The following is a 25514-nucleotide window of genomic DNA, read 5'->3' on the forward strand; positions in this document are numbered from 1 at the left end:
GTCAATGACTGTTGCATAAGAAGAACAATTATTTTATTTAAACCCGAATCGAATGCTTCCTGTTGAAAGCCTGTAATCATCTTCAAGACCTGTGTCTTTCTTCTTCAGTCTCTGTGTATAGCGTCTATTGCATCTTCACAATGACTCTTCTTCAGACAACAACACCAACTCCCAAAGCCGACCGTATGTTTCCCTCCTTATCTTCGTTATCAGCACTGACAGGCCCAGCAATCGTCGTGGACGGCACGTCATTTGCGCTCAACGGCAAAAATGTCTCCTACCGCTTTCACGTCGATCCAGCGACTGGCGATCTCCTCCTTGATCACTTCGGCGATCGCGTAACAGAAAATCCCATTGCCCAGATCATGTCCAACGGCGGAGGCTGGTCTACTCAAGCTCATCTCCGCCGCGAGTTTCCAGACCTTGGCCGTGGAGATTTCCGCACTCCTGCTGTACACATTAAGCACGCCAAGGGCTTCACAGTTTGCAACTTCAAGTATAAGTCGCATACAGTCGTCAAAGGTAAACCTGCGATCGAGAAACTGCCCAGCACATTTGGCTCAGACGATGATGTTTCAACACTGATTATACATCTTGACGATGAGTATAGCTCTGTTGGCGCAGACTTGTCATACTCTATCTTCCCTAACTTCGATGCTATTGTGCGAAACGTCAAGATTATCAACAAGAGTGATGATGTCATCACTGTTGAAAAGCTGTCCAGCTTCAGCGTTGACTTTCCTCATGAGAATTACGAGATGCTGCAGTTGCAGGGAGAGTGGACCAGGGAATGCAACAGAACTCGCCGAAAGGTTGAGTATGGACTTCAAGGGTATGTTATCTGCTTGGCGCAGAGTTCCATGGCTAATATTGGTGCAGATTCGGAAGTACTACTGGCTACTCGTCTCACTACCATAACCCATTCTTGTCAATGGTCTCCCCATCAACAACCGAGTCCCACGGCGAAGTTTGGGGTTTCTCCCTCGTCTACACTGGCTCCTTCAGCGTCGAAGTTGAGAAGAGTCATCAAGGTCTCACTCGCGCACTCGTCGGGATGAACCCATGTCAGCTCTCTTGGCCGTTGAGATCCGGCGAATCACTGCAATCACCAGAATGCGTTTCCGTCTTTTCCAACCTCGGCATCGGCGAGATGTCACGAAAGTTCCATCGTCTGTATCGCCAGAACCTCATCCGAAGCAAGTTTGTCTCTGAAACGAGACCTGTTTTGTTGAATAGCTGGGAAGGTCTCTACTTTGATTTTGACGACAAGACGATCTACAAGCTAGCGCAAGAGTCAGCAAAGCTGGGCGCCAAGCTCTTTGTCCTGGACGATGGATGGTTTGGCGATAAGCATCCTCGCGTTAACGACCATGCTGGACTGGGCGACTGGGTTGCAAACCCCAAGAGGTTCCCTGGTGGTCTGGACTCTCTTGCTAAGGACATCACCAAGTTGCAAGTCAAGGATTCGGACGAGAAGCTGCAGTTTGGATTGTGGTTTGAGCCTGAGATGGTCAACCAGAAGTCTGAGCTATATGAGCAGCATCCGGAGTGGGTTCTGAGCGCTGGAAACCACGCTCGTAGCGAAACTCGCCAACAGCTGGTGTTGAACGCTGCCCTCCCAGAAGTACAGGACTTCATTATCAGCTCTGTATCCAAGATCTTGGAGACAGTTCCCGTCAGTTATGTCAAGTGGGACAACAACCGGGCGATGCACGAAAGTCCTACGCCAGACAACCATCACGCCTACATGCTCGGTATCTACCATGTCTTTGACGTGCTGACCGCCCGATTCCCCGATGTCCTTTGGGAGGGTTGCGCATCGGGTGGCGGTCGCTTCGATCCTGGCATCTTGCAGTACTTCCCGCAGGTTTGGACTTCGGACAACATGGATGCTTTCGATCGCATTCACATTCAGTTTGGTACATCTTTGGTCTACCCGCCTTCGACGATGGGAGCACATGTCTGCTCTGCTCCCAACGACGTGACGGGACGCTCGATCCCAATGAGCTTCAGAGCCCACGTTGCGATGATGGGCGGTTCATTCGGCTTCGAGTTGAACCCTGACCATACGCCCGAGGAAGACAAGGCGCAGATCCCGGAGCTGATCAAGCTCGCAGAAAAGATCAACCCCATCATTATCAAGGGAGATATGTGGCGGTTAGTGTTACCTGAGGATTCCAACTTCCCTGCAGCAATCTTTGTATCAGAGGACGGGAGCCAAGCTGTCTTGTTCGCATTCCAGATCAGAGCCACTACTGTTCTCAACTATCCTCTCCTCCGACTGGCTGGGCTTGACGCAGAGGCGAGGTATAAGCTTGATGGCGGAGAGACGTACTCGGGCGCGACACTAATGAATGGAGGAATTCAGTTTCGATTTGGTACAGATTACGATAGTAAGGTTGTTCTACTAGAGAGGGTATAAATGAATCGGGCAGAACGTTATGTAAAGATGTCAAGGACACCAAACGGTTGACGCAAAATGGAAAACCCCCAGCACAAGCATATTAGACAGATTGTCAACACAAAGGACGCTTTTCAGATTAGTTAAAAGAAAGTCCAATCTCGGGATCAAATTGTCCACACGATATTGTCGCGTCCTCCCAAGTTGTCGTCACCACAGGCGTACTCAAGTCCAACAGATCGAGGTTGCCATCTGGTACCCAGCCCAAAGGATCCACGGGCTGTTCATCTTCCGGCGACAGTTCCTCAACAATCGCTAGCCTTTCATCATTTCCCGCTTCTTGCACATCCCACGGGAGATCTAGATGCGCGTTGGGATCTGCAAGAGCAAACAATGTCTCCGAGTGCTTGAGAAGATTGGGCAACAAGTGAGATTGAGCGCCTCGAACTGTTGAGAGAGCATGAATCACGACGGAGAGCAAGTCACGAGGGCCATTCTCGAGTGCGGAATATGTCCAGCCGGGGAGTTGAGCGGTATCTGCGAGACTGACGCCGACGTCAAAGAGCTTTTGTTCCTAGACAAGAGTCAGGTCAGTATTCCATGGCCAGTCAGAAACGAAACACCGGTGAGTCTTACCATCCCGATGCCATGGCAATCTTTCGACTTGGTTCCAACAGACCCCAAGGCAGACATGATGATCTTTCCTGCATCCATTGGAAGAGAAGGCGGAAGAAGTAGTCCAAAGCCAGATGCCGACGAAGGATTCTGACCAAACGCGATCCGCCACATGGATATTCGAAGCCACTGTTGAGTGATGAGCGTATCGAATCGTTGACTCTCGATAATCGATTGGTCTGGCTGCACACTGCAGAGTTTGTCGTTGATGGTATGTACAAGCTTCAAGTCATCGAAGCGCTGATCATCACCCTCAGGTTGCCATTCGTACAAAGAATATGGGAGAGATTCGAAGAGGCGGATGTGGTTTATAAAGTCGTGCATCACTACAGGGCAATTTGAGTCGACGATTTGGGGCTTGTTGACTGTGCTTCGAAGCATGACGGATCTTCTGTGCTGAAGAGCAAAGGTTCTGTGGAGCGTTAGTTTTGGGGTAAGGTAATAGGCGAAGGAACTTGCCTTTCTGTGACAAAGAGGAGCCAAAAGACGCGTCGTCTCTTCTCACGTTCCTCATCAGGTAGACCATAATAACCAGACTCTTTTGTCAGATCAAGTGACTGAGCGAGAGTAATACTCTGATTGAGATAGAACCAGGCGTGGCGCGGATCGTTGAGATTGCCATAGCTTGCAAAGAGGAAGAACGAGACAAGTACCGAGTCGAGGGTTGCATCATCTATCACGCTGTATTGGCGGAGTGAGTTCTCAGCCAGGTTGACGAGAATATCACCTGTCAAGCGTGGCTCAGATGGGATTTGTGCGTTGAGGTCGTTCTCACAGTTGTCGATCCTCTTGTCCAACCGTAACTGCATTCTTGTCGCGGCACATATTGCAAGGATGAGAGCATATCTGGAAGGTGGTAGGTCATCTAGTCGAGCTGCGTCGGCGAGGATGTCATCGTCGACGACTGGCATGATAGGGTAGAGAAACCTCTGGAAGAGCCGTATGTGAGCAACGAGTGATAGAGACATGCGTTTGCAGAGGTCTCCGGTATCGATAGTCGCGTCATTGGGCGGTGTTGTCGAATCTGATTCCGGTTCTGGTTGTGATTGTGGAGCAGGGTCAATGTTGGTTGGTGGAGATGAGAATGGCTGAGTGTTGACTTGAGCGTCTGTCGGGGCATCTTCATGGCTGTTGCTGGTTGATCCAGGCGGCGCTTCAGAAGTGAGTATCTGGAATTGATACTCATCAATACCCAGACCCTGCCTCAGCTGTGTCTGTCGTCTCCCTTGACCCTGCTTTGGGCCCTTCCTCCGAATGCTGTGGCGATATTGGCAACGGAGGTCTCCGATGTGACAGTTCTTACAGGGTAGACCACGATCACACTTGACCTTGCGGAATCGGCAGTTGTCGCAGACCTGGCCGCGCTTTACCGGGATAGTCGCCATGTCGCTTTAGATCCGGGGTTGTTGAATGCTTAATGGAGATATAGTCGGCAGATCCAATTCTTTTGCCAGCGTCATTTCTCGTGACTCTCGGTCCGATATATCAAGCGATGAGGGGTATCCACCAGAAACTGACCATTCTCGAGGTCACGATGGGCCCGAAGCTAAGCATTCTTCAAGTGAGGGGCTATGCCGAAAGGGGTAATGTTCGGACTGTAACATTAACCCCCATGGGGCGGTTTTCGGTTCCCCATGGGGACTTGGGAACAAAAGCGATTGGGAAACATGCACGAGGAGGATTCAATTGCTCCAGTATATAACCTCAAGATGCGTTGCTGATCAATTGAAGATCTACTCCATCAGACACTCACCAGCTCATTCTTCTACTCACAGACATCAACTCTCAATCACAATGGGCAAAGAGATCATCAACCCTTCGGTTTCGCACGCCGAAAGCTACGATGTCGAGGCTTCGGTGGCGAAGACGGTTGGCCACGATACCACCGACCAGGCTCGTCTCGGTGCTCAGGCTGAGCATGACCTCCCTCCTCTCCAAGCCGTTCGCAAGTATCCCTGGACAGTTGTCTGGTGTCTCGTCGTCTCCATGTGCGTCATCATGGAAGGCTACGATACCAACCTCCTCTCCAACTTCTACGCCTATCCCGCCTTTGCCAAGAAGTACGGCCATTGGAACGAAGAGACCAACAACTACCAGCTCTCTGCTCCTTGGCAAGCTGGTCTCGGTAATGCTGCAGGAGTTGGTTCATTCTTTGGAACTCTTCTCAACGGTTACCTCGTCACCAAGTATGGCCACATCAAGGTCCTCATCGGCTCTTTGATCTCTCTCAGCTGCTTCATCTTTATCGTCTTCTTCGCTCCCGACACCAAAGTCCTCCTCGTTGGACAGATCCTCTGCGGTTTCCCCTGGGGTGTCTTCGCTACGACTGCGCCAGCCTATGCCTCTGAAGTTCTTCCCATGTCGCTTCGAGTTTACATGACCAGCTGGACCAACATGTGTTTCATCATCGGACAGCTCATCTCTGCTGGCGTCATGGCTGGTCTTGTCAACACTCCTGCTCCTTGGGCGTATCGCATCCCCTTTGCGCTCCAATGGTTCTGGCCTGTTATTCTGGTGCCTATTCTCTGCTTTGCTCCCGACACTCCCTGGCATCTTGTTCGAATTGGCCGACACGACGATGCCCTCAAGAGCCTCGCCCGACTCCGACCTCGTGCCACCGATGCTGAGCTTCGCGATGCCCTTGGCCTCATTGTCTACACCAACAGCCTCGAAGAGCAGCTTTCCGTCGGCACTTCATACCGCGACTGCTTCAAGGGCTTCGAACTTCGACGAACCGAGATTGCCATCGTTGTATTCGCTGGTCAGATTCTTTCTGGTCTCAACTTTGCCTACAACTCGACCTACTTCTTCCAGCAGATCGGTCTCGACTCTAACACCACCTACCATCTCAACGTTGGCGGAAACGGAATGGCCCTGTTTGCTACCTTGGTGTCTTGGTTCTGTGTCATGCCATACGTTGGAAGACGCACGGCCTACCTTTATGGTATGTTCACCATGGCCACTGTCCTTTTCGTCATTGGCGCTCTCAACACCCGAACCGAGAATCATTCAATCGCCATGACCCAAGCTGTCCTCACTCTCGTCTGGACCTTTGTCTTCCAATTGTCTGCTGGTCAGCTCGGCTGGGCTCTTCCTGCTGAGATGGGCTCAACCAGACTCCGACAGAAGACCATCTGCCTCGCCCGCAACGGTTATGCCATCACTGGAGTTGTCGCTGGTGTTCTTCAGCCTTACTTCATGAACCCTACTCAGTGGAACCTTCGAGGTTATACCGGTTTCATCTGGGGAAGCACTGCTTTCATCGTCTTCGTTTGGGGCTACTTCCGTCTTCCTGAGACCCGAAACCGCACCTTTGAGGAGCTCGACATTCTGTTCGCCAAGGGTGTTTCGGCACGCAAGTTCAGTTCCTACAAGATCGATTCTTTCGAGGAGGCGGACAGTGCTGTTCATCAGACCGAGAAGGCTTGATCTTTGCAGCCACGTAACTGGGTAGACATACACTGTCCTCGTGTCAGATTACGGAATGGAGTTTGGGTTGAAGGGGAAGAAATTGGTTTAGCTGGTGGATTGACAATATAAACTATGATATGGATCTAAATAACATGATTATTGCGCAACAAGAGCTGTTTTGTGTCTTAGAGTGATCAGTGACCATCTAGTTTCTGCAGAGTGACCAATCATTCATCAATATCTCTTTCTGCCATCTCATGTTCGCCTATTGTGATTCGAGGTCCTTCAAAGTTCTTTCTTCCATCCACAATCCACTGAATGGCCGATATGACCACAATGACACCAAATGCAACAACACAGTAGTTCATCGTAGTCCCATCAACAGGCAACGCTGGAGGGAATAGGAAGAGCACGGTTGTAACAATAGTGTACACCAATCCAATGATGTTTGTTGTCCATCCAAGCCAGTTGGGTAGCTTGAAGGCTCCTTCGGGCAATTGAGATCGGCCACGCGCCAGGTGGAGGGCAATGGGGATGCCATAGCTCAGACCAAGAGCCACCACCGAAGACGCGACGATAGCATTGAAGGCAACAGTAGAACCGAGGTAGATACAGCCAAAGATGACCACAATGACAACATTGAGATAAAGGGCGTTCATGGGTACACCAAGCTTGGGGTGAACCTTCCACCAGATGTGTGATGCTGGAAGTCCACCATCTCTTGCGAACGCGAACATCATACGTGATGAAGTCGTCATGACTGCGATGGCAGCAAATACCAGGCAGAGAAGAGGAAACATGAGCAGGCAAATAGCTCCGACTTTGCTGTTGGTGGCCAAGTAGAAGATTTCAAGTAAGGGACCGGCCGTGGATCCAATGATGGTATCGGCGTTCTTGATACCGCCAGACACAAAGAGTACCACGATGAGAAACAGGAAGCCAGTTGAGATGCCGATGTACTGACAGTACAGCATAATCTTGGGGCCCTCGCTCGCTGCATTGGGAATTTCTTCAATCATGTGAGCAACGGCATCAAACCCTGTAAGTCCAAGTCCTCCCTGCAAGAGACCCAGGAGCCAGGCAATACCGTCTGGCCAACCGGTTGTGTTGATAAAGGTAGCGAATACGTAGTCGGCCGTGGCATAGTCGGGCGCAGCGCACGCGAGCACTGTAATGGAGATGATGAAGAAGCCGGCGATACTCCAGACAAGGGCAAGACCATTGATGCGAGGGAGGAGCGAATGAAGGAAAGCGTTGGTTGCGAAGGCGATAAAGGCGATACCGAGATATATGAGGAATTGGTGCCATCTCTGGAACTCGTAGCTGGGACTTTGGAGCGAGATGATGTTGATGATGAGGGTGCTCGACAAGGAACAGTTCGTCGCAACCAGACAGGCCCAGCCGCTCAGATTGATCCAACCCGTGATCCAAGACAGAGGAATCTTCAAAGACGCAGGGGCAATTGTGGCAACCCAATGATACTGTCCACCAGAAGTTGGCTGTGCTGACAGAAACTCAGCGAGACTTGCAGCAAGTGAGAGGTTGCAGATACCAGCCGTGACTAATCCCCAGATCACAGCAACAGGTCCACCTGAAGGTAGAGCGAGCGAAAGTGATGCTGCAAGCGCAGTCCAAGAGTTGAGGATAGCAAAGGCTAAGCCCAGCATTGTCCAGCGACTGAAGTTGCGCTTGAAGGACTGGGAATGACCCAGTTGAGCGAGTTGGTAGTCATCGAGATTGGTGGTTGGTTTGACATCCATTATGTCAGATACATCAAGAGAATGAAGTGGATGAGATATCTACTGGGGAATAGAAAGAATGCCAGGGAACTGCCTCGATTATAAACCTCTGATCCATCCATTCCGGACATAACGGTTCCAGCACATGCTGTAAGATCAGCAGCTATCAATATCGGCCGAAGCTAACTCGATTCAATCGCGGGGAAGAAATCCTCGAACCTCATTCGATAAACAAGCAGGATTTCCGTTTGCGCCCTCCGACTACGCTCCGTTTTCACAGGATAAGGATCCACCGTTATCATTCCCGTGCGGAGAACCCTGGTCAGACTGAAAGCCTGTGATCATGGTTTGGAGATAAGAGGCTGAGATGCTGACACTTGATTCGTCTGATTGTCTTGATGTCGAAAAATTGCTAGTCAACTGCTCGAAACGGTAAGAGATTGGGCCACCCTTGACATCTGCACGTCGGTGAGATTGATGATTATCGGGATACTCTTGAGCGCTTTGGGAAGTTCGAGGGAGACGCAGTTATCCATTCTCAGCATCGAATTGAAGCATTATCCGATTGGGCACAATGGTGATCATCTCGGCGAACTCCCTTTCTATCCTCAGGCAATGCAACGGTTGATAACGAACTAATAGTTGTCGTAACTGTAGGCTCCGTAATGATATCCACCACCGTTTTTAGTACCGAAGCATTGGCAGACGATATTCTCAAACGCATCATAACGCAACTCCCAAGGCATTCCGAGACCCTGGTACTCGAAATGGCATTCGTTTGAGTTGCGGTCATTCTGACAAATTCGTTTCCAACTTGCTTCACCAGCGTCAGAACTGCAGAATGCGTCCCGATCTGGCCAGTTACCGTCTCAATTGGTGCAAGCTCCGATGCCTTTGCTGCCAACCCTATAGCCTCTGCAGTCTGCAGTTCCAGTTGAATAGAGGCTCGCAGCCACGTTCAGGTCGCTGAGGAGGAAGGTTCCTGTCTTCGTGTCAGGGCTCTGATAATTGAGATTAGACGCAATGACAGACCAGTCATGGACAGGCGCAACTCAAAGGAAATTGGATGTGTCTCTTAAATAGATGTTCAAGATCTGGTTAAGTAATGATTATGTATGGGAATTTTATATAGGCTTGCCAGACTTATTATAGCCTGTATACTTTATAGTTTCATACACCTTTAATGCCTTTCGGCAGTTGTCTGCCGTGGAATTCTGTTGGTGGGCTTGGTGGTGCTTGGCAGTTAGTATCCGTACTTGGCAGGTCCGTTTCACCCTTGTTCCCGCTTATGGGTGACTGCTTTTCTGTATTTGTTCTTTGATCTTCTAAACAAGTTCTTATTACGTAATTAATTATAGAAGAATTATAGAATTTCAGCAGCCATGCTATCTTCTTAGCTTAAAGTGCTTTAATATTTTCATAAATTAATTATTAATTCTTTACTTAACACGGTGATGGAACGTAGGGGGTAATTAAAAGACAGAGTCCTGACTTCCAGGGGATCCCCCTTGTCGCTGTCTTGAGACCGCGGAATGGGGCGGAATTATTAATATCTAATTATAGCACAATGCACCAAGAAAGAATAACCTGCCCTGTAATGCTAATTATCTTTTCAAGCATGAGAGGCAGAGTATCCAATTTATGCCATTTAAAGTAATATACTTCCTCCTTTATATTATATTACTATATTTTAACCTTAAGTAGGTATGACTTTATTTTCACAACGTGCAGCCTTTGGGCAAACTCTATCCTCACGACGACAATCTTGCTCGCATAGAAAGGACAGGGCGATACGCGGGTTTGAATTATCACGCCTCTATCTTCTGCACTCTCTTCTATTGGTGATATAAGCGAATGTGGCTTGCGACTCATTTCCTTTGAGGTTCTCAAAATCTGTAAGAGATAAGGCTAGCCCTACCTCAGTCCAGCGTTGTCCCAGGTATTCGGGTAGTCTTCGGGCCCTGACTCTTGCAAGTGTCAAATGTGGAGCTTTCCCCCTTATGCCATTGTTCCAGGTCAAGGCTAAACTCAGTCCTGGAAGACGGCGTGGACTGATTCAAAGCCGGCTTTCAAACCTGAGCGAATAACATGACGAATTACTCGTTGCGAATTGCGCGAGGGTCCGAGTGACACTAGGATGCAGTGCCGTCAACGCCGCAGTGGGGCGGCGTTGTCCCTTATCTCTTAAGTACAAGGCTTTTGGTAACCAACGAACAAGAGCGCCGAGATAACCAGTTGCTTAAAGACGTTTCTAACATAAGGAAGAATGAGCATTTACATTATCATATCAGGCATTTATCTCTTGGATCCAACCGGGGAACCCTGCCGCTCCTGGTCCCATTGGTACTGGCTCACTTCTGTTAATGAGGCTATTCACCTGGCTGCAATAGTTTGTTTGTCTAACCAAGCCTCGCAACGGTAGTTCGCATTAGTCCAGACAGGCTGAAGACACTAAGCTCAGCTTGCGTCAATAGCAGGCTCTCGCGAATAACGATCAAGTGTTCGGGTTACACATCAACGCTAAGCCACGCCCGGGCTGCATGGGTTGGTTGTGAGCTTCCATCATACCAGTCATATCACAATCTTCACTGACTGGCAATATTCTGGAAGCTAATTGGGGTAGATATTGCGTAGGGGATGCCACACCAATGTTACGAGCCCCCCCTCGTTACATAATATCTGTCGCGTCGCTCAGTATCCGGTAAAGTCAATATAGAAGCAACTGACCTCAGCCATTTGCGGTCCACAGGACACAGTCGAGAGCTGGAAGTGGTCCAGATTAAACAGACATGGCCAATCGGCTCTAAATTAAATACCGCTCGCTTCCTTCGCATGTTGCATAGTGTAAAGCTAAATTGCAAACACTAGTCATGCTACTCTCTCCTCAAAACGCCACACTAGCGATAACAGGCGTGGACTGACTCGAGAAGATGGAGGTCACTTAACTCGAATTGAAATGGCTCAGCCTGTTTACTCTCAACTGGGAATTAACCAACGTCTCTACATATATGTCCATGGAACTTTTGTTCAATGATCTGCGTCCTTCGTCATTTCTCTCCCTTCATTCATGAACTTTTGATCTGAGACAGTTACCCATCATGGTCCAAGCTTTCCCCATCTACCTGCCTCGGCAGCGGGAGCTGATCGCGACATGGGTAATCCTGCCCATGCTGTCAAATATTACAGTCGGGCTTCGGTTTTACGCAAAGTCCAAGACGAGAGGCGTCTATGGCTGGACTGACTGGATGATCATAGCATCCGCCGTATGTCATCTGGTCCTATGAAATGACATTTGTCTTCTAACACTTGATAGTTCTTCACTGACCTTTTTTTTGTCTTGCTTCTTCTGAGTAAGCCGTCTCTTCTCCTCCATACAATCGAGAGCATGAGAATTTGCCAAAGCTCAATAGCTAACATGTGTCTCCCCACCAGTGCTTATATACGGAGGCATTGGCATCCCTGGATACCCATACACTAGTACTACAGAGCCAACCGACGTTTCGTTGATCCACGATCAGGTACGCCCCGTTCAGTAACACTTCTAGTGCTGTATTAGCTAACAAAGCTTTGGCTCATTAGATTGGCTGGGGCAACAACATCGTCCTCGTTTTCGCAGTCTACTCCTGCAAAGCCTCGATCCTATTCCTCTATCATCGCCTCTTCACAGGCCACAATGGCCCAATGAACATTATAATATACGTAGCATCGGGCATAACCTTCACGTGCTTCTTTGGAAGTTTTATCGGTTATCTCGCCGCCGTGCGGCCGATCGAGAAGTGGTGGGCTTGGGGCGATGCGACGGCTGAGCAGTTCCTCGCCATGCAGAACATCAACATCGCCTATGACAGCCTGACGGTTTTCACCGACTTCTTGATCTTTGTACTCCCACTCAAGTCAATCTGGGGGCTAAATATGAACCGCGGAAAAAAGATTGGTATTATTGTATCCTTTTGCTTTGGGTTTATGTAAGTGGCCTTGACCCCTGACACATCAAACACGCCCTCTGCCACTCGACTCCTGAACAGTGGACTGTTACTAACAACACAAAACTAGCACTTGTTTTATTGCTCTTGCTCGTGTCGTCTTCACACATGGGTACCAATGGAAGAATCTCTACGATGAAGGAACTTTATGGTCCCTTGCAGGCGTCGAGCCAGTGGCAGGGATTATCTGCGCATGTCTCCCTGGCCTGCGTCCACTGATGCCCAAGACCTTTAAGATGACGTCTTACGGCACTCCGGCAAATCCCAGCAGATTCAGGACTACTGGCACTACGGCGACGGATAATGCTAAGAGGAGTACTAATAGGGAGCCCAACCCATTCAGGGTCCTGAATGATGATAGCTCGGTGACACAATTTCGAACTGTCAGAGAGGTCCCTTCGAGATCGGAGATAAGCGATGAGTACATTGAGCTCGAAGAGCAACGGCCTAAGGCTTTTGATACCTAGTGAGGAATTATTCGAAGACAACTCAAGACATGTATCTATTTTGTTTTATTATTACTATCTACTGAAGCATTTTGCCATACGGGGCACTCCGTTTCAATATTTCAGCGTCTCCTCTTGTCACAAACCGGTGCCTAACTCAATAAGATGACAGTAAGTGGCCGAAACTGGGAATGACTGTAATACCAAGTCCCTTAATTGTAGGCCGGACTATGAAGCCTCTCAGGTTCTGAGCTGTAAGTGTCTTGGCAGGCACACCAGCCTGTTCTGTCTCACTGATCTCTAGTAGAGTGACATACAGTCAACATGAGTCTATGAAGCTATTATTGCTCCAGATACAAGTCTAGTCTCGGGTCTTTTCGCGAGTGTCAGGGCTAGGGCAACCCCTTTATGCACCAAAATGGCTATGACACGAGGTTTGTGGCGGTTGGGCGATGGTGTTGTGGGGACCAAGCCCAGGACATGACCATTCCTTTAAATAGGAGAATTGCACACAGCTCCAGCAATTAAGAAATTGGTAAAGATGAGAAACTTGATATAATCTGATGAAGCTATAAGCAAACGATAACTAAACTGGCAAAACAACCTTGACTCCCATGTACTCTCGTTGGTGCATGAGCTTTCCATCAATCAGAACTTGATGAGCACCAACTCTATTGTTCACTGTATCGGTAGGATCCGTACATGTTGCGATCTGGATCTCACGCCATTCTCTGTTGGTAGGAACGAGCTTGCCTTGCTGCGTTCGCTTCTTGAACTCGGCGTACACTCCTTGATCTTCGACACAACCCTCGCGTTGAATAAGGGGAGATTCTGTCACATAGTCAGTAACATGAAGTCGGATGGACAGTAAATCCCAACTTACCAGCAGCTGGTGTCATACGCAAGTCACCAACGGAGCTGTTGAAAAGCACCAATGAGAGACGCTCGTAGTTGCGTTGGTCAACCGGGGGCTTGTAGACACGGTGACGAGTGGCTTTGAAGTGTCCCCCGGACACGATCTCGAGGGTATCGCCAATGTTGACGACGAGAGCACCCGGCTTATAGGGGGCATAGTACCACTTCTCATCCTGGCCCCAGATCTGAAGGCAAGAGACAGGAACGGAAAAGAGCAGGGTGGTGAGACCAAAGTCTGTATGACCATGCATGCGAAGGCCCTTGGAAGCCTCTTCTGTGGTCTTCTGCACAGGTCTGAAGAGAGCATGCCTGAAGTAACCCTCGCCAGTTGGGCTGCCGTGCGACTGGACGTTTTCCCAAAGGTAATCGTCTGGGAGCTCGAGAACGCGGGAGAAGAGAGTCAGGAGGCGACGGTTGACCGAGCCAGTCAGGTAATTGGCAAAAGACTCGATCTCATCCATGAAGGGATGGAGACAGGTAGGGACGCGGTTAATGTCCTCCCAGTCGGGTCGGTACCAGTTGAACTGTTCAATGCCATCAGGAGGTCCACGGTGACGCTATTCGATGGAAACAGTCAGCCAGCTAGTTCAACTGAAGAAAGTAATGGATCAACGGCGGGGAAAAAGGTTTACCTTGAAGCCAAATGGATGTTTATAGCCAGACCAGACACCAGAGTCAGGGTTGAAAAGTAGACGTTCCTTGTCCTCCTCCGAGATGTTGTTGTACATATACTGGGCGATGGCGAATTGGCGATGGAGCTGTGGTATAAGTCGTCAGCGACAGTGGTTTCATGTCGAATGCATTGCATCGTACCTGTTCTAGCGAGATACCATAGTTCTCAAGGAATAGGAACCCATCCTCGCGAATAGCTCTCTTGACTTGGTTGACCAAGTCTTGCACAACCGCAGGATCATCCGAGTCAAGCAAAGAAAGATCAATAGAAGTGAGTTCGGCAAATTGCTCCTTTTGCTGTGTCACTGGTGGGGGAATCCACTCAGGGACGAAAGGCTTGCCAGGCAACTCGGCTGAAGGGGGACTAAATGGAGCTGCTGGCGACATGTTGAGAAATTTTAATGATGTTTAGATAGAGAGATAGTTGTTATGGATTGTGATTTCTTGGTCTGCTTCAGATCGTGGTTTGATGGTTGATTGTTCTGCTCTTATACAGCTAACTGCCTGAGTTGTTTGGTCGAGCTCCGCCTCTCGGAGATGGCGTAGGACAGAGTCCGGCTTCTACCACTCGTCTGAGTTCAACAACGTACGATCAACTCACGTGCCTCAGCTATCTAGCTCCAACATCAATGTCTATCCTGCCCAGTATCGATGCTACATCGCTTGCTGATTGATAGTGCCTCATCACAATCAATCAAGCTCCTCCCCGAGATGGCTGAAGCCAGTGATCGTCCTGGGCCTGCACCTCATTGGGATTAGGGCCGGAGGACAAAAGAACCAATTGGGAGGAGCTAGCGCTGGCTGTAGGGGGCCGGGCAAGGTACTTGGGAGGAGCTCCTCCCAGATAAGTGGCCAATCAGCTAATCCCGAAATCCACCATGAACAAGAGATGAATATGATAAGGGTACGGTTCTTTGCTCAGTACCTGGGTATCAATCATCATTCAAACCATTCACAAGTCATCAGACAATTACTCGCAACATCTGCCTCACTTTCAGCCTCATTCTACCTCACACAACCATGTCTCGCCAACTTATTTCCAGCGAAAAGTTCCCTCCTAAGCCCCACAACTGTAAGTCGGCTAAACCCCAGGTCCTCCATTGAGAGAGAGAACATCACTGACACCTATCGACCTTGCGCAGGCCCAGCCACCAAAGTACCTGGTCTAGTCTTCTGTGCCGGACAGACTGCTACTGGCGAGATTAAGCAGGCAACAGTGCGTTTCTCAAGTCCCAACCTCTGCTGCACCCTCTAACCTATTGTACAGAGAACTGTTCTCCAGAATCTCAAAGAGGTGCTTGAGCTCTCCGGCTCATCTCTTGAGCAGGTCGTCAAGTACAATGTCTACCTGGCTGACATGAAGGACTTTGCTGCTATGAATGAGGTGTACATAGATTTCCTGCCCCAGCCCATGCCTTCGCGCTCGTGCCTCCAGGCTCTTCCTCCTGGTGACGGTACTGTCATTGAGATTGAGTGCATTGCGCAGGCTTAGTTGGACTTGAAAAGTAAAAGATTAGACCAGGTTTCAATGGCTTTATAGATAGAGAATGTCACTATTAGCTTTATAACATGGTGCACTAGTGGAACATGATCGACAGTTATACCTCCGGGGAAGGTTTGTCATCACCAGAACCCGTAATATGCTGAATAATGCAAGTTCACATAAGTAAATGTGACAGTCTAAGCCTATTTTCAAACTATCGGACCATTTCTCATAGCTAACTTACGATGGGAACTATGTGTGAGCCGATCCCACCTCGCACGACTCGGTGAATCGAAGCGATAAAGTCTTGATCATATCAAGCGTGGCCACCTTGATTGTTCCATCTAATTTACAGATATATGGAACAAGGCTAGTTGAGGCTTAGAAATACTTGTTCATAATGTGTCTAGGCACGTCATGATAATCTTGCCAAGCTGCCACTGCTGCCTTCGTCCGAAAACCCTTCTGGCCCACTCTAGAGCCCCATTGGTATCTCCGTCTTCAACGCCAACAACCTGCATCGTTCCGAGCGTACTACCTCGCATCAACTGCCAGGCAATTACGAAAGCCTTGAAGGCGTATAACATGATCCAAGGCGCCTCCGAGTCTGGTACAAGGGGCGAGTCGAGATATGTGAGAAACCAGTCGATATGAGGTTTGATGACTTGCGCAGTATTGGACTCGCAGAGAAACTCGCACGATGGTGCCAGATATGTCGTCTGCTGCAAGACTGCGTCCATGGTCCCACCCACGATGCCGCAGGTATGTGACGGCGACCATATCCGCACATCGACCATGGCAGACTGCCATGTGGCCTCGCACAACGCTCCACGAGGCCAGTTTGCGTGTTCTGATCCGGACTGGATAACAGGACCCAACGCTTCGAGGGACTTGCGCAATGGTTCAAGCCTTTCTGTGCTAATCATTCCTGTCATGGCACTCCAGCCCGACGTTTCTTGAGCGCTGGATGCAAGGAACTGGGTGATGTTTATGGCTCCATATGGGTCAAACGAGGGAAAAGAGCTGGGATCCGATGCCAATGACAAAAAGAGGCGAACAGCATCGGGATACTGAACCGGTGGGCCAGGGACGACGGCAACTAATTTTTTATGCGCCCACTCGGCTGCTGAAGACGCCGCCCACTGATCCTGAGGGCATGGCAGCTCGTGCTTGATCTCGAGATGTGAGAATTGTCGGGGTATCGAGAGAAACTGATACCATAACGTGTCGATTTGATGGGCAGCGAAGAGCGTCCTCTTATGCGACTCGGCCTCGATGAATGTGCGCCATAAGGAATTAAGGCACGGGGTTTTGGACGTGAGCTCGGTCGGTAAGGGTATAGACAGTCCACTTGATCGAGCGAGCGAGATCATTCTGGTGTGAGTCTTGAGTCCATACGCTGAGTGGTTACCGCAAAGATACATCATGGCGTATATCTCGAGTAAGAGGAGAGATTGCACAAGCGAGAGGGTACGTGTTGAGTCATCTGGCCCATTATCGTCGCCAGACACGAGATCACGAGCGCGATGGTAGCACCTCTCGGATAAGCTCACGCCAGACCCTTGCTGATCACTACGATCTGGATCTACGCCATACTGATATGCTATGCAAAGCATGCTGAGGAGTAAGTGGCTTGGGATGGACGTTGAATCAAATGTCGGCTGATGCAGAAAAGGCAGAAAGTGGGATACATGCTTGAAATACAATTGACAGCCTTGTGTAATCTGGCTGGTCGACGGATACCAGTCATTCTGGCCCTGGTTGAGGTCAATTGATCCGTACAATAACCTTTCGGGGCTCCCTTGATCGAGGCTAAAGTTGAGAAGACTCATTCCCGAGGGCGAATTCGACATGTTGAGATTGCACGAAGGCTCGAGAAAGTTGACGCCTGCCAACTGAGAAGCAGTCGGGCCCAACAGCATGGACGCTTGCGATGAGAATGACGTGGCGAGCATTTGGGTATCGTTCAGATCTGAGGGCAAGCTACTGGAAAGGTTGATAGCATCGTCATCGGTAGATGCTTGTCGAAAAAGCTGATCTGTGTCAACCTCGGCCTCACTGGCCTGCGACGGCGGCGTAGGTGCATGGCGCTGCAGGTCGCTCTGAGGTGAGTTTCCTCCTCGTGAAGTCTTTTCCACACGGTCCATGTGTTTTCGCTTCATGTGCCGGTGACGTAGATCCGGGCGCGAAAAGGTGGCAGGGCAGAGGTGGCAGGGTATAGAGGCATTGCTGGAAGAGCGAGAATGTAGCGCAGCGTGACGCTTCAGGTTCTCATGGCGGGTGAAGCGACTTGAACATACTTGACATTGGAAAGGTTGTGAGGACGGTGGGGAGGTGGCTATGCTGCGGGTGCTTGTTGATGCCATTATGAGCTGGTTTGTCCGCGGTTATATATGTATGTATGCATCAATGGCTGGGTTGAGTTGGAATGACTGACAATTTCCCCCAGACAATCCCCTTCCAGTTGCTCCCTCTCTTCCCCGCAATCTGCAATGCATTGTGGGTCATCATTATCTTCAGGGATATGATAGGCTCCACTAACTTATCTCTCTCATGACGCTTGTTGACTGATCATGGCTTCTATTGGTCCGTCAGAACGCCTATCACCAACTGACAATCACGGGCTCCAGTTTTATAAATCGTTATCTTTATCGGTTATCAACTTATCATACGGAGTACCCATCCACTCTGAAACATACCCTATATACTCAAGACACTGGATCTTCTTGTGCACTGCAGTCCCTCTTATCCAGTATCAGCTCCATGTATCAGTTCTGCGTATTAGAAACTATGTTGTAATGGTTGTTTACAAAATTGTACCCTAATGCATTACTTGTAGGTGGATATGTGACGAGGCATGGACACCTCACCAATTCACTATCTATCTATTTACAGAGCCCATTCTGATACGAACGACACGTCACTCGCCATAGCAATCAGTACATTTCGTAACGCCATCCAAGCTGAACCATCTCCTCAGTAACACCGCCCTTGACAACCTTGGCTATCTCCTCAGGATCGCCAGAGTCCAGTCGCTTATTCTCGCGTAAGACGAGCCAGCGGTAGAAAGTAATAGTGCCGGCGAAAAGAAAGGCGCAACCCATAAGAGTGCCGAATGCCGCATAAAAGTGAGGAGGAGCATAGTACAAGTATGAAGCCCAGATATTGGAGGTGCCACCAATAGCATTGACAAGGGCAGATGCTGCAGCACGCTTCGAGACAGGACGTGCGAGATGAAGGTTGATAGTCTTGTAAAGCACAAGCTGAGGACCAACAGACGCAAAGGGAAGAATCATCATGGAGAAGTAGCGAGCAGGGACATTAAGTGTAGACATGGGGATGATGTACATGCCAATGGCAATGGCGATGCATCCGATGATGATGGGGTATGCTGTGTTCTTCCGGTCGCTATACCACATCAACACCCAGTAGACGGCCCCAGCGAGGACGTAGGGTGGTGCAGTAAGGAGTAGGCTGACAGTGCTGCCAAAGTTGAGCGAGGCAACCAAAGTTGGAAAGTAGTTGGCAATCGAGCCCTGTGCCTGAGAAAGCAGGTTGCACAGGATGAGAAGCAGAAGCTTGGGGTCAGACAGAGCCTTTCCAAAGCTCTTGAGAGTGCTTTCCTTTTCTGAGCCCTCAGCTGCACCAGTTGTTGACTCGATACGCCACACGGCAAGGTCTCGCTCGGGTTGGGAAAGGATTCGGCTGTTGTAGGGAAACTCGGGCATGAAAAAGGCACAAACAACACCAATTCCAACCGTGGCAGAACCCTCAATAATGAAGAGCCACTGCCAACCCTTGATTCCATGTCGACCGTCGAGCTGGAAGATGGCTGCGGCAAAAAGGCCGCCAAACGCGTTGCCGACTTGTTGGGCAATGTAGAGACTGGCAATTCGTTTTCCGAGCTCGGTCTTGGTATACCATGCGGAGAGGTAGTATATGGCACTGGAGATGAGTCAGAAATGTCTCTCTATCTGTTGAAGGAAGTGGATGATTCTTACCCTGGAAAGAAGACGGCCTCAGCGACACCGAGAATGGCTCTGACAGCGAGAAGTTGACCATAGTTTTTGACCAGAGCCGTGCAGGCTGAGATTGTCCCCCAAATGACCACAGCAACACAAATGTACATACCCGGCCGAGGAATCCTTGCAATTATTAGATTGCTTGGGATCTGGAACGGTAGGTAACCGACAAAGAGGATTGATATAGCAGTAGCAAATTCCTCCGTAGTCATATTGAGGTCTTCAGTGATGCCATGGAGTTTGGCCGCGGCCAGGTTCTGCCGATCGATATAGTTGAGGATGTACAATATTCCGATGATGGGCAGGATGATGGAATCGATCTTGCGAACCAATTTCTTGTTCATTGTAGCGATCTCTTCCTCGGTGAGGTGCAAGAGGGTTTCGGGCATCCTCTGATAGGCAGTGCTGGTACCCTCGGCGTGAGACGAAGGTGACCGCTTGAGGGATTCATCCACAGGGACGGTAGCCATGATGGCAATGCTTTTCGTGACTTGGAGTGGTGAGGGATAAAGGGACGAGGATGGCTGTCTGGAATTTTCGTTCCAACACTCGTCGGGAGACGAGTCTATAAATCCACCGACAGGCCGGACATAGCGTTATCTCGACGCATATAATGAGGTCCTCCAAGGTCTCGTGGCGGACGACGAATGACTGGGGGTTGATTAGAATGCGGGGATGAAATGCGTTAGCTCGGCGACGCGACTCAAGCTCTAAGCTGAAGTCAAACGGTGTAGATACCAGAATCCGGGGTCCAGCCGGGAGTTGCCGTTACGGTTAGTCCGGTTTTCCAACCAGATTAGCAGTCTTATCGGTTGGGTTTACCGATCACTCGGAGGAGGAGCTCACTGGACAGGGCCTGCAGGAAGATTAACCATTCCCCTGCAGCTGGGGAGAGCTCCTCCCTGTGGATCCAGCATTACGCCACGGTAAACGGAGGCATACGATTGCTATTTTTTGGGAGAAATTGTAGATAATTACCTTTGTTATAATTGGAAGAATTCATGCAATTTAATCAGGACATATAAACGCATCATAACAACAACTCACTGTCTTATCGGCATCAACAACAACCCATCAAATTGTCTTCACACTTGCTTGCATAGCCAAAAAAAAAAATTAAAAAAATTCATCAAGTCTTTTCGCAAAACCACAAAGCAACCATGACGCAAAAAATCTATCCTACGGCCCTCACAACAACTATTGAGAACCCTCGATTAAGGTTTCTCAATAAAATCAAGGCTGGGGAGTTTCCCTTGATGACCTTTGTTGCAATCCCCAGTGTGCGCCAAGCTCAGATTGTTGCTTTGACCGGCCTGGACGGCATCATCCTTGACTGTGAGCACGGACACATTGGAGATGACTCGATGCACAACTCAGTGGCGGCTATTTCAGCCCTTGGGGTGTCGCCTATCATCCGCATCCGCGGGCCTGCCCACGATATCATCAAGCGAGCCCTTGACACTGGCGCGCATGGTATCATGGTTCCTCAAATCAACAACGCAGACGAGGCAAGGCAAATCGTCGCGTCTTCCAAGTTCCCGCCTCAGGGCGTTCGAGGCCAGGGCTCTGCATTCCCTGCCATTGGTCACGGTCTCACAACACCTGAGTACATGAAGTCTGCCAACGAGACCATCATCACCATGATTCAAATAGAGACTCGCGCTGGTGTCGAGAACGTCGATGAGATTGCTGCCACTCCCGGCGTGGACATGCTGTTCATTGGACCCAATGACCTTGCTCAGTCATTACTGGGATATGTGCCTGCGCGGGGTGACGAGCCTGAATTTGTTGCTGCTATTGATAAGATCATCAATGCTGGTCGCCGACATGGCAAGTGGGTTGGCCGTATGGTTAATAACGGCTCGGCCGCAAAGGAGGAGAGGTCGCGGTATGACACTGTAGCTATTACAGGAGACACAAAAGCAATTCAGAACTGGTATATAGCCGAGTTTGATATTGCTCGGTCTTGAGGAGGAACGCTTATAGATTTCAATCAACACTCTCAACCTTTTAGTCCTATCTAGCTGGTATCCTACTAAGAAGGTTTCAGGAAACCTGTAAAATATTTATTTATAATTGTGGTCTAATAAAATTCCATGATATAATACTCAATTCACGTACGGCATCTTGCCAAGTGAAGCTGTCGACGTTCAAAGTAACAGGTTATTAGCATTCTCAGCCTTGAAGCTCGTGATAGAATGCCTGTAACAGGCTTTGCAGACCTTAAAACGTGATTTGCAATAAATAATTAGCTCTTTGAGGAGGAAACAAACAACATCCATCATTGTAGATCTCGGAATTTGACGAAGAAGAGATACGATTGGCTCCTCAGAAGAGTGACAAGGGCTGGTATCAGCTGCACCTGAACCCCTGGCTTCTCACAGTTGATTGACTGAAATGGGTGTAGCGGAAGCCCAGTCTGATCAATCACAGGCTCGAGTTCAAATGATCCGACAAGGAATAAAACAGTCCAAGTGGGCTATCCGCAATATTTCAGCTTGTAGCCAATCCAGTAGTCTGTTTGACCAGAGCCAACAGGGATGCAACAACTGTGACAACTACAGGGGGCTCAGGTGTCCGTGTGCAACGAATCATGATACAACCGCTATGACCAGTTTGTCAGTGGGCGCAGCAATTATAACGTTTTATGTTCAAAACAACCATAAGTGAGTGGTTTATAGTTTGTGTAGCGAATCGCACTGTAGATATGGTCAAAACACGTTTTGGCGTTTTGTTTAATAAAGAGGCTGTGCTCTTCGGTTCTCTCGGGAGACGAGGATTCCGGGTCTTGGCCGTGAGGGTCAAAGCGAAAGTGAAGCCGTTTAGTGATATGTTTGTAGAGAATGCGGTTCATTGTGAAGCTCTTGAATGTCTCATAGGGTGTCTTGTGTTTTCTTGGCTTGTCTCTTATGGTGATATGTGTATGTCAAGATGGTAAGATGAAGATAAAAGCGCCTATGACATTTCTATAAAAAAATGTCCATTTCCCTTTATCAATATTTCTAATCATCATCAACAGCCTCAGCATCCTCAGACCATCAGTCGACTCCTCTTCTATCTTCTTCACTTCTATCTCCTGCCGGTCAGGTCTTTAATTACCCTTCCGAGTTCTTTAATTACACGGACCAACTTTCTACTTAACCCTCCACCACAACAACATTCACAATGGCCCCCATCAAGAACATCATCTTGGCTCTTTTCGTCGCTGCCGATTTGACAGCTGCCCACAGCGTCATCACTAATGCAGTTGGAGACGCCGGCGGCTCTGGCATGGCTCTCGGTGTTGACACCTCCACTCCTCGCGATGGTACCAGACGCCGTCCTTTCCAAACCGATGCTACTCGCTTCCGCGGTGATGCCGCTGACACCGTTGGCGAGACACTCGCTGGTGGTGACAACCAGATCGAGCAGGGCACGCTCGACATCATGGAAGAGACTGGCAGTCAGCTTCCTCAAGTCAACCCTGGCGGCAGCCTTGAGATGACTGTCCACCAAGTCAATTCTGATGGCGCTGGACCTTATACATGTATGATCAATGCCGATGGAACTGGTACTTCGTGGGACAACATCCAAGTAACCACCAACGTTGAGGGCAACGATCGCGGCCGTAACCGCGATGGTGAGATGGGGGATTTTCCTCTTGTTGCCTCTATCCCTGCTGGACAGAACTGCACGGGCTCGGTTGCTGGTGAGGAGAATGTTTGCCTTGTTCGTTGCCAGAACCCGGCGCGGGCTGGTCCTTTCGGTGGTGTTATTCCAGTTCAAATGGCACAAGCTACCGGTAACAATGGCAACAACAACAACGCTGATACCGGTAACGCTGGTAACACTGATAACGCTGGTAACGCTGGTAACGCTGGCGATGCAGACAACACGGGCAGCGCGGGCAACAATAACGGCAACGGCAACGGCAACGCTGATGAGGATGATGAAGAAGATACCCAGGACCAGAACGACACCAACACCAACAACCGTAACAAACGCCGCGCTCCTCATTTCTCTGCATAACCATCTGGCGATTGTCAATGAAAGAGGTCTGAGATCGATGGAACATGAGAAGACGTGGACATGAGACTGAAATGAAGGGCAGATGATGGCTAGGCGGCTCTGTAGTGGAGTATATTAAGAAGACAATGTACAATATACAAATATGCCGACCGACTTAGTGTTTAATTGTGTTACCATGAATATCAACACTTAACGGTCTGACTGCTGTTTCTAGTGTTGTACTTAAGATGACAGCTGATATGTTACCTTCAGGTGGGATACATGGTTAATGGCTTTTCTTCAACAATCATCATCTCCGTAGCTTGATTCGCGGTGGCATCTTGATTGAGAGAAACTATTTACGAAAAGTTGCAAAACAGATACCAATATCACTCGTTGACTGTTGACTTCTGAATATATACTGCACCCATACCCAATAGATCCCGTATTAACCTGGACTAGTCTCGTTGGTGCTCTTCTCAAGTCCTCTCAAACGGAGGTCGGTATCTATTTCAGATCGTGGAGTTTCTGTAGACTTGCGTGCCTAAATAGCTGTTGGTCATACTTCGACGTGATGACTGCAGTTCAACCTTTTCTCAGCCTGGATGACATGGAGTACGGAAAGGTTGCAGCTGAAGCTAACAGCACAGTCCACAGCCTTCTTGCAGCACTACTCGAATTGGGAGCTAGCACTCCTTTTTCTGCTTTTCATTCAAGTTAAATTTCCTTTATTATTAAACACTGGAGCGCAGGAATTACGTTTTAAGCTGCTTACACAGAACAAAGGACGTGAAGATGCAGACAACTAAGCAACTACCAAGGCCAAATCCTCAGCCGCGGAATTCCGCGGAGTTCTCCGTCTATAAGCAAATAGACTCAAATGTCTGGGCACTTTCGAAGAACTAACTCGAGCGGCCTCTAGTGATATCATTAAAGCCGAAGGGCTGCTTAGCGTGCCCAGAAATCTGGCGGAAGACGCGGTACAGCAATCAACGGTCAGCCTGCAGTTCAAGCCACCCTCAGGGGAGGGGTCCGAGAAAGTTCGCCCTCAAGTGACAAATCTCACCCTACAATAGACTTGGGGAGCGTTTTGATCCTATCAGCTACTTGTATTCACTCTCTTGCCTCTGGCCTTGCACTGTTTTACCCTCAAGGGCACCCAAGGTCCTCCTCCCTACCTCCTTGACAAGAATGATTCAGTTCGGTTCGCGAGAGATGACCCTGTTTGAGAACTCCAATCACATACTATTGAAGATGAAAGCACCAGTGGCAGCATTCCACTTAGACGATTGGTCAGACTTAACACGTCACGCTCTTGGCGTCGGTGGTATGATAGGCAATAGCGCAGTGTAGCGTAGTATAGCGCAATATGTCATGTTGGTTCACGGCGCGGGCCTCGCGTTGACCAGGGTAAGGGTGCCTGCAGCAGCTGGCTTAAAGATGGTGCAGTCCGTAAAATATCGGGGAACCGATACCGCGTGAACGGCACCCAGTGGATTAAATCACTCACTGTTTGGATCGTCAAGGTCCAAATCGTTTACGTGCTAGATCTAAGACACTTTTTACTTAACCTAGGCCAATTGAGTTGACAGTGAGACACAGAGGCTTGGCGCACTTGTAAACCACTAAAGGCTGACGGCAGAATGACGTGGCAGACGACGCCATTTTAGCCAACAGAATCCGAACTACTTTCATGCAATATCAAACTCAGTTTGTTCCTCAGATAGCTGAGCAGTTGGTAATTTACCATGGTTGGTGTGGAGTAGCTGAATTTTTGACA

The 25514-nt window shown here is 49.2% G+C and overlaps 11 protein-coding genes across 11 annotated transcripts; 6 read left to right on the forward strand and 5 right to left on the reverse strand.

Moving 5' to 3' along the window:
- Positions 1 to 140: 140 nt before the first annotated feature.
- Positions 141 to 2422, forward strand: FOIG_13550 (alpha-galactosidase 2; the record flags this gene model as incomplete). Its single annotated transcript, XM_031214708.1, has 2 exons — positions 141 to 832; positions 880 to 2422. 2 exons carry the CDS (start codon positions 141 to 143, stop codon positions 2420 to 2422), a joined length of 2235 nt encoding a protein of 744 aa, XP_031055505.1.
- Positions 2237 to 4554, reverse strand: FOIG_13551 (uncharacterized protein). The gene is made up of 3 exons (XM_031214709.1): positions 3536 to 4554; positions 3038 to 3488; positions 2237 to 2975 (listed from the first exon to the last, which is right to left on the reverse strand). Exons 1-3 carry the CDS (start codon positions 4459 to 4461, stop codon positions 2541 to 2543), a joined length of 1812 nt encoding a protein of 603 aa, XP_031055506.1. The 5' UTR covers positions 4462 to 4554; the 3' UTR covers positions 2237 to 2540.
- A 129-nt stretch (positions 4555 to 4683) lies between these two features.
- Positions 4684 to 6753, forward strand: FOIG_13552 (uncharacterized protein). Its single transcript, XM_031214710.1, has one exon. The coding sequence runs from the start codon at positions 4871 to 4873 to the stop codon at positions 6503 to 6505; it is 1635 nt and encodes a 544-aa protein (XP_031055507.1). The 5' UTR covers positions 4684 to 4870; the 3' UTR covers positions 6506 to 6753.
- Positions 6533 to 8404, reverse strand: FOIG_13553 (uncharacterized protein). The gene has a single exon (XM_031214711.1). The coding sequence runs from the start codon at positions 8245 to 8247 to the stop codon at positions 6715 to 6717; it is 1533 nt and encodes a 510-aa protein (XP_031055508.1). The 5' UTR covers positions 8248 to 8404; the 3' UTR covers positions 6533 to 6714.
- Positions 8405 to 11324: 2920 nt separating this feature from the next.
- FOIG_13554 (uncharacterized protein) lies at positions 11325 to 12676 on the forward strand (the record flags this gene model as incomplete). Its single annotated transcript, XM_031214712.1, has 5 exons — positions 11325 to 11489; positions 11540 to 11576; positions 11659 to 11744; positions 11806 to 12191; positions 12280 to 12676. The coding sequence occupies 5 exons, from the start codon at positions 11325 to 11327 to the stop codon at positions 12674 to 12676; spliced, it is 1071 nt and encodes a 356-aa protein (XP_031055509.1).
- A 565-nt stretch (positions 12677 to 13241) lies between these two features.
- On the reverse strand, positions 13242 to 14629 carry FOIG_13555 (uncharacterized protein; the record flags this gene model as incomplete). Its single annotated transcript, XM_031214713.1, has 4 exons — positions 13242 to 13486; positions 13539 to 14127; positions 14203 to 14328; positions 14384 to 14629. The coding sequence occupies 4 exons, from the start codon at positions 14627 to 14629 to the stop codon at positions 13242 to 13244; spliced, it is 1206 nt and encodes a 401-aa protein (XP_031055510.1).
- A 633-nt stretch (positions 14630 to 15262) lies between these two features.
- FOIG_13556 (TdcF protein) lies at positions 15263 to 15812 on the forward strand (the record flags this gene model as incomplete). Its single annotated transcript, XM_031214714.1, has 3 exons — positions 15263 to 15314; positions 15385 to 15458; positions 15510 to 15812. The coding sequence occupies 3 exons, from the start codon at positions 15263 to 15265 to the stop codon at positions 15732 to 15734; spliced, it is 351 nt and encodes a 116-aa protein (XP_031055511.1). The 3' UTR covers positions 15735 to 15812.
- A 41-nt stretch (positions 15813 to 15853) lies between these two features.
- On the reverse strand, positions 15854 to 18154 carry FOIG_13557 (uncharacterized protein). Its single transcript, XM_031214715.1, has one exon. The coding sequence runs from the start codon at positions 18089 to 18091 to the stop codon at positions 16121 to 16123; it is 1971 nt and encodes a 656-aa protein (XP_031055512.1). The 5' UTR covers positions 18092 to 18154; the 3' UTR covers positions 15854 to 16120.
- Positions 18155 to 18661: 507 nt separating this feature from the next.
- On the reverse strand, positions 18662 to 20217 carry FOIG_13558 (uncharacterized protein; the record flags this gene model as incomplete). Its single annotated transcript, XM_031214716.1, has 2 exons — positions 18662 to 19670; positions 19727 to 20217. 2 exons carry the CDS (start codon positions 20215 to 20217, stop codon positions 18662 to 18664), a joined length of 1500 nt encoding a protein of 499 aa, XP_031055513.1.
- A 690-nt stretch (positions 20218 to 20907) lies between these two features.
- FOIG_13559 (2,4-dihydroxyhept-2-ene-1,7-dioic acid aldolase) lies at positions 20908 to 21717 on the forward strand (the record flags this gene model as incomplete). Its single annotated transcript, XM_031214717.1, has 1 exon — positions 20908 to 21717. One exon carries the CDS (start codon positions 20908 to 20910, stop codon positions 21715 to 21717), a length of 810 nt encoding a protein of 269 aa, XP_031055514.1.
- Positions 21718 to 22765: 1048 nt separating this feature from the next.
- Positions 22766 to 23952, forward strand: FOIG_13560 (uncharacterized protein). The gene has a single exon (XM_031214718.1). It carries the CDS (start codon positions 22913 to 22915, stop codon positions 23753 to 23755), a length of 843 nt encoding a protein of 280 aa, XP_031055515.1. The 5' UTR covers positions 22766 to 22912; the 3' UTR covers positions 23756 to 23952.
- The last annotated feature ends 1562 nt before the right edge of the window (positions 23953 to 25514 follow it).

This window comes from Fusarium odoratissimum (genome assembly GCF_000260195.1).
Source record: "Fusarium odoratissimum NRRL 54006 unplaced genomic scaffold supercont1.34, whole genome shotgun sequence".
Lineage (NCBI taxonomy): Eukaryota > Fungi > Ascomycota > Sordariomycetes > Hypocreales > Nectriaceae > Fusarium > Fusarium odoratissimum.